The sequence below is a fragment of the Sorex araneus genome, chromosome 6 (assembly GCF_027595985.1).
Source record: "Sorex araneus isolate mSorAra2 chromosome 6, mSorAra2.pri, whole genome shotgun sequence".
Classification (NCBI taxonomy): domain Eukaryota; kingdom Metazoa; phylum Chordata; class Mammalia; order Eulipotyphla; family Soricidae; genus Sorex; species Sorex araneus.
This window is the reverse complement of record NC_073307.1, coordinates 150,961,554-150,976,733: the sequence shown is the minus strand read 5'-3', so window position 1 is coordinate 150,976,733 and position 15,180 is coordinate 150,961,554. Positions and strand designations below refer to the sequence as shown.

The 15,180-nt window shown below is 34.9% G+C and overlaps 1 protein-coding gene across 1 annotated transcript; it reads right to left on the bottom strand.

The window, feature by feature from the left end:
* Nucleotides 1-7,363: 7,363 nt before the first annotated feature.
* LOC129405995 (olfactory receptor 4C15-like) lies at nt 7,364-14,692 on the bottom strand. Its single transcript, XM_055143723.1, has 2 exons — nt 13,796-14,692; nt 7,364-7,414 (listed from the first exon to the last, which is right to left on the bottom strand). Exons 1-2 carry the CDS (start codon nt 14,690-14,692, stop codon nt 7,364-7,366), a joined length of 948 nt encoding a protein of 315 aa, XP_054999698.1.
* Nucleotides 14,693-15,180: the final 488 nt, after the last annotated feature.

Sequence of the window (15,180 nt, the reverse complement as noted above, 5' to 3'; positions counted from 1 at the left end):
GACGCTCCAGCAAATTGATGAACAATGGATGACAGTGGTACAGAGCAGTGCTGTAATCAATGCTTATAGATTAAATATGCCTGAAATTCAAACGGAATATTGAGTCCCCTTAATAAACCTAAGATATCTTATGTAAAAAGAATATAGCAGACTTCATTTTCCCCAACTTCAAACTGTGTGATAGAGCTAAAGTCATCGAAACAAAGTAGAGACACTCAGGTCAATGTTGTATAATGAATGTCCAGAGACAGATCCTCAGGTATAAGGTGACATTTAATGTTTATAAAAAGAGGGGTTGGGGCCTTGAAGTGGAGCAAAAAAAAAAAGTCTCTTTAGCAAGTGGTATTGGAACAACTTTGATCATACTGTGTACAAAATCAAATCAAAGCAGATTAAAGACCTTGATATCCAACCTTTTCCTTCAATTACATTGAAGAAAATGTAAGTGGAACATTTTGGCATGGAAGCGGATGCTATCTTAAATGATTCAATACCATTGGCCAAGTAAACAGAATCAATCAAAGCTAAACAAATGTGACCATCAAACTCAGAAGCTTGTGCACCAAAAAAGAAACAAAGGCAAGAATAAGAAGACAACCAACAAATATAGAAAAAATTTTTTCCAAGTAGTCATCAGATAGATGACTAATATCACAATATTAAAAGCTCTGTTTGAATTTTACAAGAAAAAAAATGACACTTGAAAACGGAATAGATGGATACGAACAGTAATTCTCAATGGAAACATATAGATGGCCAAAAAGTATATGTATATATATATATATATGCATATACATATATATACATATATATCACTTATCATCGGGAAAATACAAATAAAAAATAACAATAGTATATCATCTCAGGCCAGTGAAACTGTAACAAAGGAACAAAAACAACCAATAATGTTGTAGATATGAGGTAAAAATTCACTGTTATTAGAAACATTTCTGGTTTAGCATTTTACGACAATCAGCAGACATTCTTTAAAAAAGAAGGGATCAGTCTACTATATGAACCAGCAACTCCACTTCTTGATATACACCCCAATACCAATAAATATATATATATATACATATAAAGAACATTTGCACTCCTATATTCGTTCATTGAAGCCAAATTCACAATAAACAACTTCTGGAAACAACTCCCTGTCCAAGATCAGATGACTAAATAAACAAATCATAGTATGTAAATGTGGTAGAATTATAAAAAATGATGAAATCATGAAATTTGCTTCTACATGATGGATCTGGAGGGTATTATGTTGAATAAAGTAAATCGAAAGGAAAAGGACTGACTCAATTATTTCTCTTATATATGGGATATAAAGAAGCATTGTAGGGGTATAAAAAATACTCAATGGGATAAAATGAGAATTGATCTTTGGTAGTAGGCCACCAATGGAGAAAGCAAGTGGAAGGGGCAGAGAGGAATTAGTTAGGAAGGGATTGACACTGGGGAACTGGTGGGAAGGAAGTGGACATGGCAGGTGGGATGAAGGGAAGGTTGGTGAGGGTTGTGTTATGCATGAAATCCTATCATGAAAGGTTATAAATTGTAGTAACTCAAATAAAATTAAATTAAATTAAAAAATAAAATCTTTGCATGAATTACATACTGTTTTATTTAAAACTTAAACCTATTTAAATTAATATTGCTATCAAGTGCTGTCTTCATTTGTAAGTTCAATAATAGCAGTAAAATAAAAATTGAAGAATTATCGCCTAATAAACTACCAATGCTATATCTTTTATACATATTTAACTGTGGAAAATAATCACTTAAAGTATTATTTCAAACAAATAATAGATGTTGATCTGGACTTTAAACCTAGACCATTGCATTCTTTACATGGCCAGTTCTTGCCTATTGTATCAATCCAGACAGGAACAAGAATCCTTCTTTCCCAGCAAGAAAGTCAGAGAGTGAGTGACTGTTCTGTTTCTAATCCACATATACAGGTTAAAGATGTAACAAAACTACATAATAAGAAATACAGCAATATGTTGAATATAGCGGAATCTTGAGTTTTTCCCAACTACTTATTAATTACATGTAAGATGATCTCCATTTTGATTTAATACCACTACCTTAGATAGATTACAGTATCACTGTCATCCTGTTGCTAATCGATTTGTTCCAGAGGGCACCAATAACGTCTCTCATTGAGAAATTATTTTTACTGTTTTTGGTATATCCAATACACACGGGGAGCTTGCTAGGCACTGCCACACAGGCTGGATACTCTCAGTAGCTTGCCGGGCTCTCCGAGCGGGTCGGAGGTATCGAACTAATTTTGGCCTCATGAAAGGCAAACACCAAACCGCTGTACTACGGCTGCAGCCCTGAGATATAACTATTTGAAATTTACTCTCTTGCAAAATACATATGTTCTCCAATTACCTGAATGTATCAACAGATTATGTCAATAATGATTTCCAATTATTTTTCTACCAGGACAACACAAAAGTGTAGCTTATGATACTGTGTCTTTTCTGGTTGAAGTTTCTATTGGTTCTCATGTAGAAAGTCAGCCATTTTATCCACAGAAATAATGTCCTTTAATGATCCAGGAATTATTTCAATAATTATTTCAATTATTTCAATTTCTCAGTTCATTTCCAGCTACAACTGTGGACAACAGTTTTAGACTCAGCTGCCTTTAATACAGAAATGATCACAGATTTTATGATACTGGCATATGCATTTGCTCTTTAATATGTAGGAAAGTATGAGGCTTACTGTAAAAATAAAATTTATTCTATAAATATGAAATATAAATATAATATAAAATGAACCCCCAAAAACTCACAACATTGATGAAAACCCTACCCATTCTGATTTGTGTTCAACTTTAATACATTTCAGCAATGCTTGCCCAATGACCTCTGTATCTTGCTACAATGGTCTCCAAGACAGCAAAAGTATAAATAAAATACAACATTGTTCCATGAGTAAAACTTATATTGGTAGGGAAAAAAACACCATTTGATCCTAGTGTCAAAAGAGAAGAGAAGGCAATGACATAGATAACAGTTCAGAACCAAGGCAACTGACAAAAATGCAGGGCACTGCGTAATTGAGTTTCAAATAGAAAAGATATATATAGTAGTAAATAATGTAACGGTGTGAAAAAAAATCATGCAGTTCATTTACAAGTATGATATTAGTCTTCATGTCATAGTTTTACAAATGTGCTAATTTGATCAAATTAATCAAATAAGACTAATCACTACAATTAATTTGAATTAATTATTTCATTATTTAATTTATTTGCCGATAACCATGTGTCACTGAAGAAACCCTTAATCTTGGTGTCCTCTTCTAATGAGTGGTAGAAGGACAACAGTTTTAGACTCAGCTGCCTTTAATACAGAAATGATCATTTTAAACTGCCCAATTCACAAGAGTCAAAAAATATTCTTATGCATATTTAGTATTTAGTATGTATAAACCAAAATATATTGTTAAATATTGAAATCATATTTTTATTAAGCAATGTATATAGCAATGCACACATAACAATATAATTACTATATTTAATAATCAATAGTATAAATCTCTTTACCAGGTGATCAAGTTTGGATTTGGTTTAGGCACCACATTCAGCAGTGTTCAGCACTTAGATATTCGGGGCTCTGTGCCAGGACTCAATCCTGGGGGAACTCTCTAGCACCAGGTTGTATGCCTGGATATAACTAGTATTGGCTGTGTTAAAGACATGCATTTTACCTGCTGTACTATCACTTGGCCAAGAATGACATAAAGTGTTCTCAATCATATTATAACCTAAAATTCATTTATTCCTTCCCCAAAATATTCAAAGGAAGGATATAGTGCTTATAAATCATCTAATTGTTCCTTGGTAAAACGATTTTGCAGAGCTGAAAATAGAGTACTTATCCTGTATGAAACACAATATCTTGTGCTCCAGTTTTGAAATATCACAAACATTCCACAAGGAATTTTATGGAACTCTAAATATGCTTCTATTCCCTTTGATCTATCACTGTCACTGAAGTCCCAATGTTCATCGATTTGCTCTTGTGGCAACAGTATTATCTCCCTTGTGAGACTTGTTGTTACTGTTTTTGGCATATCGAAAATGCCACCTTAGATTGCCAGACTCTTCCATGCGGGCAGGATATTTTCAGTAGCTTGCTGGGCTCTCTGAAAGGGACAGAGGTATGGAAACTGGGTGGATGCATGCAAGTTAAACACCGTACCTGCTGTGCTATCGCTCCAGTGTAAACATCACTGCAGGGAGAAATATTTTATTAGATTTCTGAGATATAAGAAATCCAAAAAAAATACAAAGGCAAAGTGATGAATATGTAACATTTTACCTGAATTGCGTTGAACTTGAAAAAGAAGATAAGTACAGAAAGCAGGTTTAAGCTCTTGAAATAACAGTTATTTCAATCACTCCACCAAAAATTTTCCTTCTTTATCCAATACTTATTGAGTGCTTAAGACATCTGGAATGTTGTCTTATTGATGCTAAATATTGTATGTCACTATGTTTTCCTTGAGTGTACAAACATTATCATCTCTATTTAAAGTGAAAATCTTGAGACAGAAAGGTTATGTGAGTATGCCAGTGTGCAGTTTATCTGTAGTATTTCATCTTACAACCTAATTTTAGAATCTAAAATTCTATCAAACTTGACAGTTGAATTTTACCGTCTATAGTTTTAAGTCCTAAATTTCCATTTGTATTTCTTCCTTAAAATATAAACATATAATTATGAATCCTACCATGTTTCAATTTATTGAATGCTCTGGTCCTGCCAATCTCTAATTCTTCATTAAATGACCAACAAGTGACTGTTGGGCCCACATCTTATTTCTTCATCAGAGAGATAGAGGAAGAGCGACTCTAGTTGAAGATGCAGAGAATGTTCTCTACTGCTTGTGTATCACTTTGATGAACATGGTTTGGGGAAGGAGGGAATAAGAAATCAAAGGTTTTTTTGCAATTGATTTCCCACTGGAATTGAGGGATGTTTCCCAGAGACATCGTGAACCTGTAGAATTGCATCTCAATTCTCCCCAAGGTTGGGAATTTCCCACCTGTATGATTTCAACTATTTTTAATGTTTTGGTTCAAGTGTTGGCAAAATCTTTTGTCCCTGAGCAATTATATTTTTACAGCACATATTTATCTGTGCTCGGGGCTGGAGTGATAGCACAGCGGGTAGGGCGTTTGCCTTGCACGCGGCCGACCCGGGTTCGATCCCCGGCATCCCATATGGTCCCCCAAGCGCTGCCAGGAGTAATTCCTGAGTGCAAAGCCAGGAGTAACCCCTGTGCATTGCTGGGTGTGACCCAAAAAGCAAAAAAAAAAAAAATCTATCTGTGCTCATGCTGTATTGGAAGATACTTTTATTACCTTCAGAAATAAAATATTTGTGATATGGAGATGGAATATAGTTTTTTTGGTAAAGGATAAAACTTCTGGTGCTCATAAAAATGATAGGGTAGTATCCTCAGATAAGGTTCCATAATCAAACTGTAATGTGAAATATATCTAGTAGCGTGCCATTTCATATTTATTTAATTATAAAAAAGCTAGAAATTTTGATAAGTATACATTAAACTAATAACCTTTATTTTCTTTGTTTATTATTTTCATAATGTTCACTTCAAAAATGATATATTTTTAAAAGGTAAATCATTTTTCTTTCCAAAGCTTTATAATATAATTTATCTGGAGTATATTCCAAGGTGAATGTGGTAGAATTAAAATTTAAAGCACCTAGTCCCTCTTTTGAAAATTATCACTTAAAAATATGAGAATTTACCTCAGGGATATAGATTATATTCTGCTGGTCTCTCTATTTTTATTCCAAGTCCACAGTTTTGATAACTTTAACATAATAGTATAATTTAATGTCCGGGAACATTACCCACCCAGTTTTTAAAAATCTGTTTGCAAATTTTTTTTTTCTGTTTTAACTAAGATGGCCATTAATTTGCTTCACTGTTTTTAGGACACATGAGGTTATACATATTTTTTTTGGTCTTTTGCCCACAGCCTGATGTGCAGAGTTTAATAATGACTGAACTCAGGAGTCACTCAAGAATTAAATGAGAAAGTTATACTTGATTTATTTTAAAATAAATACTACAAACTTTACTAATCCAATTGTCCATTCACCTAAATAAAGCTAATCTTCACATAAAACATTAGGATTATTTCAAATATTAGTTTAGACAAAAGAAATAGAGATGCTATATTAACATTCAGCACCAAATGTTAATATTTTAATGTCTTAAAACTATAAAGACTCAATTAATGGTTATAAAACTTAAATGCACTTAGTTCCTATTGAGAAATAGAACAAAAAACATTGTTTTCTTTGAGGAAATGGGTGGTTAATCAGAGTTCCAGAGTTTCTTTTAAATATTCCTTTTCTATTGTCTCAGGTTCATTTATAATTTATATATTTCATATGAATGAGATATCAACTTTGTTTTTCTATTTCTGATGGATTTTCTTACTCTGGTATCCTCCAGTTTCCTTCACTTTACTGAAAGGAACAAGACTTTTTTTTCTTTTCCTTTCTGATAATTTTTCAATTAGGTAGTTCACAATATTTGATGACATTTTATATTCACACACCATCCCACTGCCATTAGGCCTTCCCATCAGCACGTTTCAGATGTTTCCATCTGAACCTCAATGCCTGTCCCAATGCAGAACCAAAATAATATATACTATATTGCTTGTTATGAAAAAAAAACGCTGAAAATGCTACACAAAAGGATCCTTAGCGGAAAGAGAAAGAAAATTGTTCTATTTTGACAGGGGCCATTAAGACATTTTATAAGACATCATTAAGTGTTGTTAAGTGTGGATCCTTGTGCGCCTTTACATCTGTAATGTATGTACACACACACGCACATATATCGGCTGAAGAAATAGCACAGGTGTTAGAGCATTTGCATTGCATGCAGCCCACCAGGGTTCGATTCCTCTATCCCTCTCGGAAAAATCAGCTACTGAGAAAATCCTGCCTGCATGGTAGAGTCTGATATGCTACCCGTGGCATATTCGAATGCGAAAGACAGTAACAAGTCTCAAAATGGAGACATTACTGGTGCCCATTGGAGCAAATCGATGAACAATGGGACAACAGTGCTACAGTGCTATATATATAAGTATTATCCTCTAAGATTGGTTGCCTACTACTTTGAATCCTATGTAATATCTTGCGGTACTCATAGAGTACTACTACCAAATACCCAACCACCGCTACACTCCAGAACATTCTCGGCACACTCAGGCCGTACCTCACACACGAATGAAGCCAAAGAGAACCCGGTAAGCAGAACTTTTCGACCTTGTTCTCCTGGCTCAACCAGACCTGGAAAGAAGATCCTCTGTGGCATATTTGATATGCCAAAGAAACAGTAACTAGACTCACAATGGAGACTTTGCTGGTACCCGCTCCAGCAAATAGATGAATAATGGGACTGCAGTGCTAACAGTGAGACAGTTAGAAAAGATGAAGTCATGAAATTTGTCTATAAGTGGATCGATATGGAAATTATCATTCTAAGTGAAATGAGTCAGAAAGAGAGAGACAGACATAGAATGACTGCACTCATTTGTGGAATATCAAATAGCATAATATGACACTAATACCTTAGGACAGTAAAAACAAGAGCCAAGGGAATTGCTTTGTGGTTTGGAAGCCACCAACATGTGCTGGGAGAAGAGGCAGTTGGGATGGAGAACGGACTACTAAGTTGAAGAGATCTCTCGGGATGGGAGATGTGTGCTGAAAGTAGATAAAGGACCAAACATAAAAGCCATTAAATATCTGTATTGAAAACTGTAATTCCCCAAAGTAGAGAGAGAATTAGAACGAAGGTACCTGCAGAAGTATGAGGTAGTATGGGGAAGGGATGGCAGGAGGGATACTAGTAAAATTGGTGGTATAATAAGTACACTGGTCCAGGGATGGCTCTTCAATCATAATATGACTGAAACTCAATAGTGAAAGATTTGCAACTGTAACTCATGGTGATTCAATACTTTTTCAGAATCCAGTTTGAAATGTGCCATACTTGAATGGCAACAGTAGAACTAATAGTAAACTTAACAAAAAACTTTAAAAATCTTTTGTTTTAAAAATGTTATTTTTGATAGCAACATGAAATACAAGGTTATTCATAATTGGGTTTTTGACACACAATGTTCAGTCACCAAGCCCACCACCAGTGTCAACTTTCCTCCATCACATGCCCAAATTTCCTTTCCTATCCAGCTACCCCATCTGGCCTGCCACCTTTACAGGTACCTTTTAAATGTGATTATGAAAGGTTTCGTCTCCTGATTTCAATGTCATTGATTCTGTGATTTGGATATTTAGCTCGATCATTCCATGAAATTACCAATATACCTGGGTCCCTTGGATCTTACCTCTGTTGCTTCTAATCTCTTCAGCTCTCCCCTTACCCTTCCATCTATGTCTGTCCTCTCCTCTTTAGACTCCGGGACAAGGATAATTGATGCATTCCAATCTATGGATCATGAGAATGAATTATACACTATAAAAATTATGGTGATAATAATCTTATCACTGTGATAAATGTCCATTCAGAGACAGACAATTCAGTGGAGAGTGCTTCCAAGTCCTATTTCTACCTGTAGGAGAGAGTGGAAGTGCATCTCAAGCACATGAGGTAGAGGATGTTTTCCACTGGTCATCAAAAGTCTGCAACAGCTTTGGAAAATATATAAACAACAGTTTCCTCTATTTCCCACTTAGAATTTAAAGAGGTTTCCCTGAGATACTGTGATCCTATAAAATTTCCTCTCAGTTCGTCACAGAGTTGGGAATTTCCCAGCAATCTAAGACTCAGAACTTTGGTTATGATGAATTTCTGTTCTCTGAAGCAATTAAAATGTTTCTTTTTATTCTTTGCAGACTTTTTAATATCTCGTGATTTTCTCCTAAGATTTATCTCATTCCCTGCACATCCTTCAGGAAGAAAAGAATGGGTACCAAGGGATGGAATGTGTGCCTTCTGTGTACTTATCAACACTCCAGACAGAGTTCTTCTGTCAGCATAGGCATGAGACAATAAAAAATGCATCAAAATATATCAGAAGTATATGTTATTAAAATAAAAATTTCTATATTTAAGTATATGCAAAACTGTGCTGATTTATTGTGTTTTTTCTATTATTCCCTGTTTGTTTTTAATACTTGCGCTGCACTTGATAATGCTCAGGGTTTATTCCATTTTCTGTACTCAGGGATCAGTCTTGCCTTGATTCCTGCCTGTGCTATCACTCTAGCCCATGCTCTGTGTTCTTGACACTGATACCCCACACCATTAAATTTAAGGCATAATTTATTTTAGAATAGGAATTTTGTTTTATCAATTTTGGGAAAAAAAGACACCAGGTCCATGTACTCTTTTGGAAAGTTGAATGTGATTAAAATCTAAATCAAAACTTGTCCACCTTATTTCACCTAGTACCATCAAGAAATGGCTTTCCAAGGGAGATATCAAGTTGTTATATTTTAATTTGCCAATATTTTGTTTTTACAAATCCCAATAGAAAATGTAGACTTGTAATAAATCTGAGAAAAGCCAAAATGTTTTTGCTTTTCTGACCAAAGCAATTTGGTACAAGTTTGTTTTCTCTTTACTTAAAATTTCTCATGAGTTAGCACTAAGAAAATCCCTGATACAGGACACATTTATGAAGATGAAAGTTGAAGAATAAGAGTAAGTAAGCAGAGCTTTGGATACTAATTTTGGAGTTCTGACTCGTAATGAATACAACAACAAGCATTTTTCTATGACCTGTGTTCTTAATTTATAATTTTTTCCTCAAAGAGGAAACTGGCAAAATAATAATTTAATCAATCATCTTAGAGGACTATATGTAAATTTCATGACTTCCTCTCTCCTAAGAGCTGGACGATATCCCATGGGAAATGTGTGCTGAAAGTAGATAATGGACAAAAGTATGACCTCTCAGTGTCTGTGTTGCAAGCCATGATGCACAAAAGTAGAGAGTATGAAGAATACTGTCTACCACAGAGGCACGGGGAGGGTGGGCAACAGGGGGTATACTGGGGATATTGGTGGTGGGGAATGAGCACTGATGGAGGGATGAGTGTTTGATAATTTTGAGATTGCAACCCAAACATGAAAGCTTGTAACTATCTCACGATGATTCAATAAAATATAGGGAATAAAAGACTATATGTGATGAGTAATATAATAAGCATATAAGTTCTACAAACATAGGAAACATAGCAAAGTTCAGTGGAAACTATAAGAAAATGTTTATGTAAAATTACTGAACCATATACATATTCACGCCTGGCGAAAACCCTCATGTAGATTTTAAAGTTTCAATTCTTTTCTGATTTGAACTTTTCTGTTGTCAGTGTTAGTTTTTAATTTGAGGTTTTAAAGAATAGCATTCCTTGAATTTGACCCTTTATTCCATATTTCACCTGTACCATGGTGTAACAGATTGTTCATTTACAACAGTGACCTAATTTCTTTCATTTGCCTATTGCTGTATTACCACTCTCTCTACCAGATTTCATCTTCTGCTTATAATGTACTGCCTGTGAATGGTATAATACATTTTTCTTTTTTTTTAGATCCGAGTTCAGATATCACTTCTTGAAAATCCCTTCTGCTTCTTGCTTGTGTTTTTCACTTCTGTGTTCCTCAATGTGCAATTCTAGGTATTTTCATAGTGCAACAATGATAGACAGAGTCAGGCCTCCTAGATAGATAAGAGAATTGTCTCTGTCTCATTTCAATTACTACCGGTACTTTTCCCAAATAACATTTCATTCGTTTTTAAAGTTTCCTTCTAGGAAGTGTCATCTTTAAACATGAGCATATTCAGCTGTTTACTGTTCTTTAAGACACAAAACAGAACATTCATACTGCCTCTTTAATAGAATTTTCACATTGAGATATTTCAAAAACTGTGTATTCATTACAATTTCCATTTTTTAAGTATGATTGGCTTTGTGGAATTTTTCAAAGTAGACATGCTCAGAGTAAGCCCCACATCACAGTTTTTTTAGTATTATTACATGAGTATACATCCAGAGTTATTGGTATTTTTCTAACATCTGTAGAGAAACAAACTTAATCTCCTAACTATTCAGTGATAAACCTTTTATTTTAGTAAACCAAATGCTGTGTCTAATTTCATTAGTAGTAGTAATGCAAGAAGGTTCAATTTATAAAAAGAATAAAACTTTTGCACTTCTATACAAAATGTCATTAAACAGACAATTGCACTTAATCTGGTAGTTTTTATTGCCTTTATCTTCAAGTAAGAAAGTTTATAGAAAGAACCAGAGAGAGTACAGCGAGTACGGATATTGTCATAAAAGCAGCTGACACTACTTTAATCAATTCCTAGTCTATTGTTCGATATGGTCCCCTTAACTATCACAGGAATAATTCCCGAGAGCAAAGCCAGAAATAACCCATAAGCATTTTCATTGAGCCCCTTAAACAATGAAAAATCATCTAGATAAATAATAATCACTGTATAACGTGTACAGAGTTTGATTGACAGTTTCTATTGTTTTGAGTTCAAATAGTTATCAGGAAAATTGACCTGGAATTTTCCTATCCATCTTGAATTCTAACTCTATGCTAAAAAAATGCTTAGCTTTTTATCAATATTTACTTATTATCATTTATTATATATTCATAAGCTTTGAATTTCACTTTGATAAATATCAACAATAGTGGTGTGGTTTACTATGAAGTTGGTTCCATGTATTCAGTGTCTAGTCAAAATTTTAATTGCTACATAGCCATCTTTACTCTCAATGCATTAATTTGAAATTATAACACAAATCTAAAAAAAGTGTTATAGATTTTATTCTTGCCATTATTTTAATAAGGAATTAAAAATAAAAATGTTTAGATATGCCTATGTGGCTCAAATAATGATATGTCCAAAATGTTCTCCTTATTTCAATGAATAATGCCAACTCTCTATGTTATAATCAGGAAATAAAATCGACGTTGTGTGTTTGGAAAACCATAATTCTGATGGTGCTTTTCTCTTTTAAATTCATCTGACTGTAAATAAGAGGGTGAAGTGAAGGTAGCCCAAGAATAAAATACACTGCTACCTTTTCATTTTGAGAATAAATGCATCGAATACACATCAAAAAAGAACAAGATGAGAGCAATAATCTGAGGGGTGATTATGGAAAGAATTCACACTGCTTCCTTCTTCACTATGCTTACTGACAGCATGAAAGCTGAAACATACAGAAAAAGCATGATTATGGGACCTGGAGGTCACACCCACAAACTGCCTCAGGCTGCTGTATCAAGATCCTTAATGATCTTGATCTGGAGTCACACCAAAGCATCTCCGAAGTCAGCAGCTCTTTGCAGAGATTTCTACAAATACAAGCGCGGGGCCGAACTTGGGGCAACACAACAACTTATGCTATTCATAAGAAACAATACAAAAGAGAGCATGTGGGAGATAGTCTGCCATAGAGGCTGGATGGAGGGGTGGGATGTGGGGGATACTTGAGTTCTTGGTGGTGGAAGATGTGCACTGGTGGAGGTATGGGTGATCAACTGTTGTATGACTGAAACTCAAACAGGGAAGCTTTGTAACTATATTATACTGATTCAAAAACTAATAATAATAAAAATAATAAAAAATTAATTTACTGAAAAAAACACTGATGTGGAGTTCATGCCCCATTCAATCAGTTTAATCAATGACTGAATAAATGGCAGTACTCTGACATCTTATAGCCTAGTTCTCCCTCTCAGAAAATTTGGCAAGTTACTGAGAGCATTCTGCCCACAAGGCAGGGCATGGCAAGCTCTCCCTGGTGTATTCCTGGCAAGCTCTGCGTGGTGGATTCGATATGCCAAATACAGTAGCAATAATAGGTTTCATTCTCCTGACCCTGAAAAAGCCTCCATTGTGGCACTGCTGGGAAAAATGACTAAAGAGAGGCTGCTACACCAACAGGATCCCAGTGATAATGTTATACTCTCACATAAAAAAGAAGCAGGATGAGGAAATTCACCATGCCATAGACCCAATAAATTCACCATGCTTAGATCCTATAATAAATGACCTAAATGTTATGCAAGAATATTTCAACAAAGCTTTCTTACCACACAAAAAAGGGAACTTTGGGGAATAATGATTTCACAGAGAAGGAACTGCTTTAAAATATCAATTATTTTACATTTTTAGTCTAAAATCACATGGAATAGGAGATAAAATCTGACTCTGATTATTTCTGTGAGACAGAAAATTACACCTGAACACATCAAAAATAATGGTATATAGATAGATAAAAATATATCTATGTATGAATTAAACTCACTCAGGCTGCAATAAAGCTTTGTCATTTACAACTAATATTGAAAATGCAGAACTAAAATCAATGCATCTGCAAAGAAATTGAGAATATGGTGCATGACAAGAAGTTATTGTGTCTCAGAAGTATAATGATTCTTTCTAATTGCAGTAAAACTTGCAACTGGCATTTCAAAGCATTTTAAATGATTAAAAATCAGTCTGTAATGTTTTGGGGAATAACTTAATTTATTATTTTCTTTGACATTTTTGTGTAACTTGGGAGGAGGGGCAGAAACATACATGAGAGTTCTGAGGGTTTACCCCTCACTTTGTGCTCAGAGTTCACTCTGATGTAACAAGTTACACTTATCTGTCTTTTCAACAATAAAGGCATTAGTTTTCAAGAGAAACAATCATAAACCGGCTGCAAAGTTTCTTAATGGCATTTTTCACCTCCTTATTTCTGAAAGCATAAATCAAAGGATTGAGTAAAGGTGATAGGATAGTGCTGAATATCTCCACAATTTTGTCGAAGGAGAAAGAAACTGGAGGCCGCGCATACTCAAATATACTCGGAACAAAGAACAAAACCACAACAGCAATATGAGACCCACAGGTGGAGAGGGCTTTCCTCTGTCCTTCAGCGCTGTGGTTTCTCAGGGAGAATAAGATGACACTATAGGACACAAGCAACATGAAGAAGATTAGGATGCAAAAGAATCCACTGTTGGCCACTATCATAAGGCCAAAGGCATAAGTATCAGTGCAGGCAAGCTCCAATAAGGGGTACAAGTCACAAGTAAAGTGATCAATAACATTGGGACCACAGAAAGGAAGTTGTAAAGTAAAGACAAGCTGTATAATGGAATGCAGAAAGCCCCCTGCCCAGGCTACTGCAACCAGAATGCCACAGAGCCTTGGGTTCATGATAGAAGTGTAGTGCAAGGGTTTGCAGATGGCCACATACCTGTCATAGGCCATGGATGTGAGGACAATCACCTCTGCTCCTGAAAACAAGTGTTGAGTAAATATCTGTATCATACAACCTCCATAGGAGATGGTTTTCTTCTCATAGAGACAGTCTATGATCATTTTAGGGGCAATTACTGAGGTGAAACATGCATCCAGGAAAGATAGAAAAACCAGGAAGAAGTACATTGGGGAGCCCATGAGCGCTGGATTGCTGATGATGGCTGCCACAATCAGCAGGTTGCCACAGATAGTTGCAATGTAGGCAAAAAGAAATATAACAAATGCAATCTTCTGAACATCTGAATTCTGTGAAATCCCCAGGAAAACAAACTCAGTGACAAAACTTTGATTTTTCATGATTTTCCAGAAAACACTCAGAGCTGCCACACTGACCATCCCAACCTGCAATATAAATGACAAGGTTACATCAGATAAGTTTATAATAATAGCCACTCAAAGTTTGTTCTTCCATGTGGTTCTTTTGAGTCTGTCCTTCTTGATTTTTGAAACCAAAAAAAAAACACAATGTTCAAAAAAAATAGTGTAAGATCTGACAAAATTAAATTTTAAGACATGAAATAGTGCTAGATAGAGACCCACTCAAGAGAAACAAACCCAAATGTGACAAGATTCGGAATCTATTATTTTTCAGTTGCTAAAATGGATTACTTTGTCATGGTTTCTTAGGGAAAGTTGTTAAAGGAGACTTTGAAGCCTTATCTTTTTCTGAGGAATCAGGACATAAATTTACTGGTCATGTTGAGCATCACCTTTCAATAATAGACATACAGATGTGGGATGTCCCTGATCAGAAGATTCTTTTATCCACAGAGGGAAAAAGATGT

What these genes read in the sequence shown, in the direction of transcription:
- LOC129405995 (XM_055143723.1), bottom strand. Translation starts at nt 14,692, where the DNA reads ATGAAAAATCAAAGTTTTGTCACTGAGTTTGTTTTCCTGGGGATTTCA. An exon ending in TGAAAAATGCCATTAAGAAA is followed by an intron (nt 7,415 to 13,795) that starts CTTTGCAGCCGG and finishes TAGTTACTGTTT; the next exon opens with CTTTGGCATATCAAATATGC.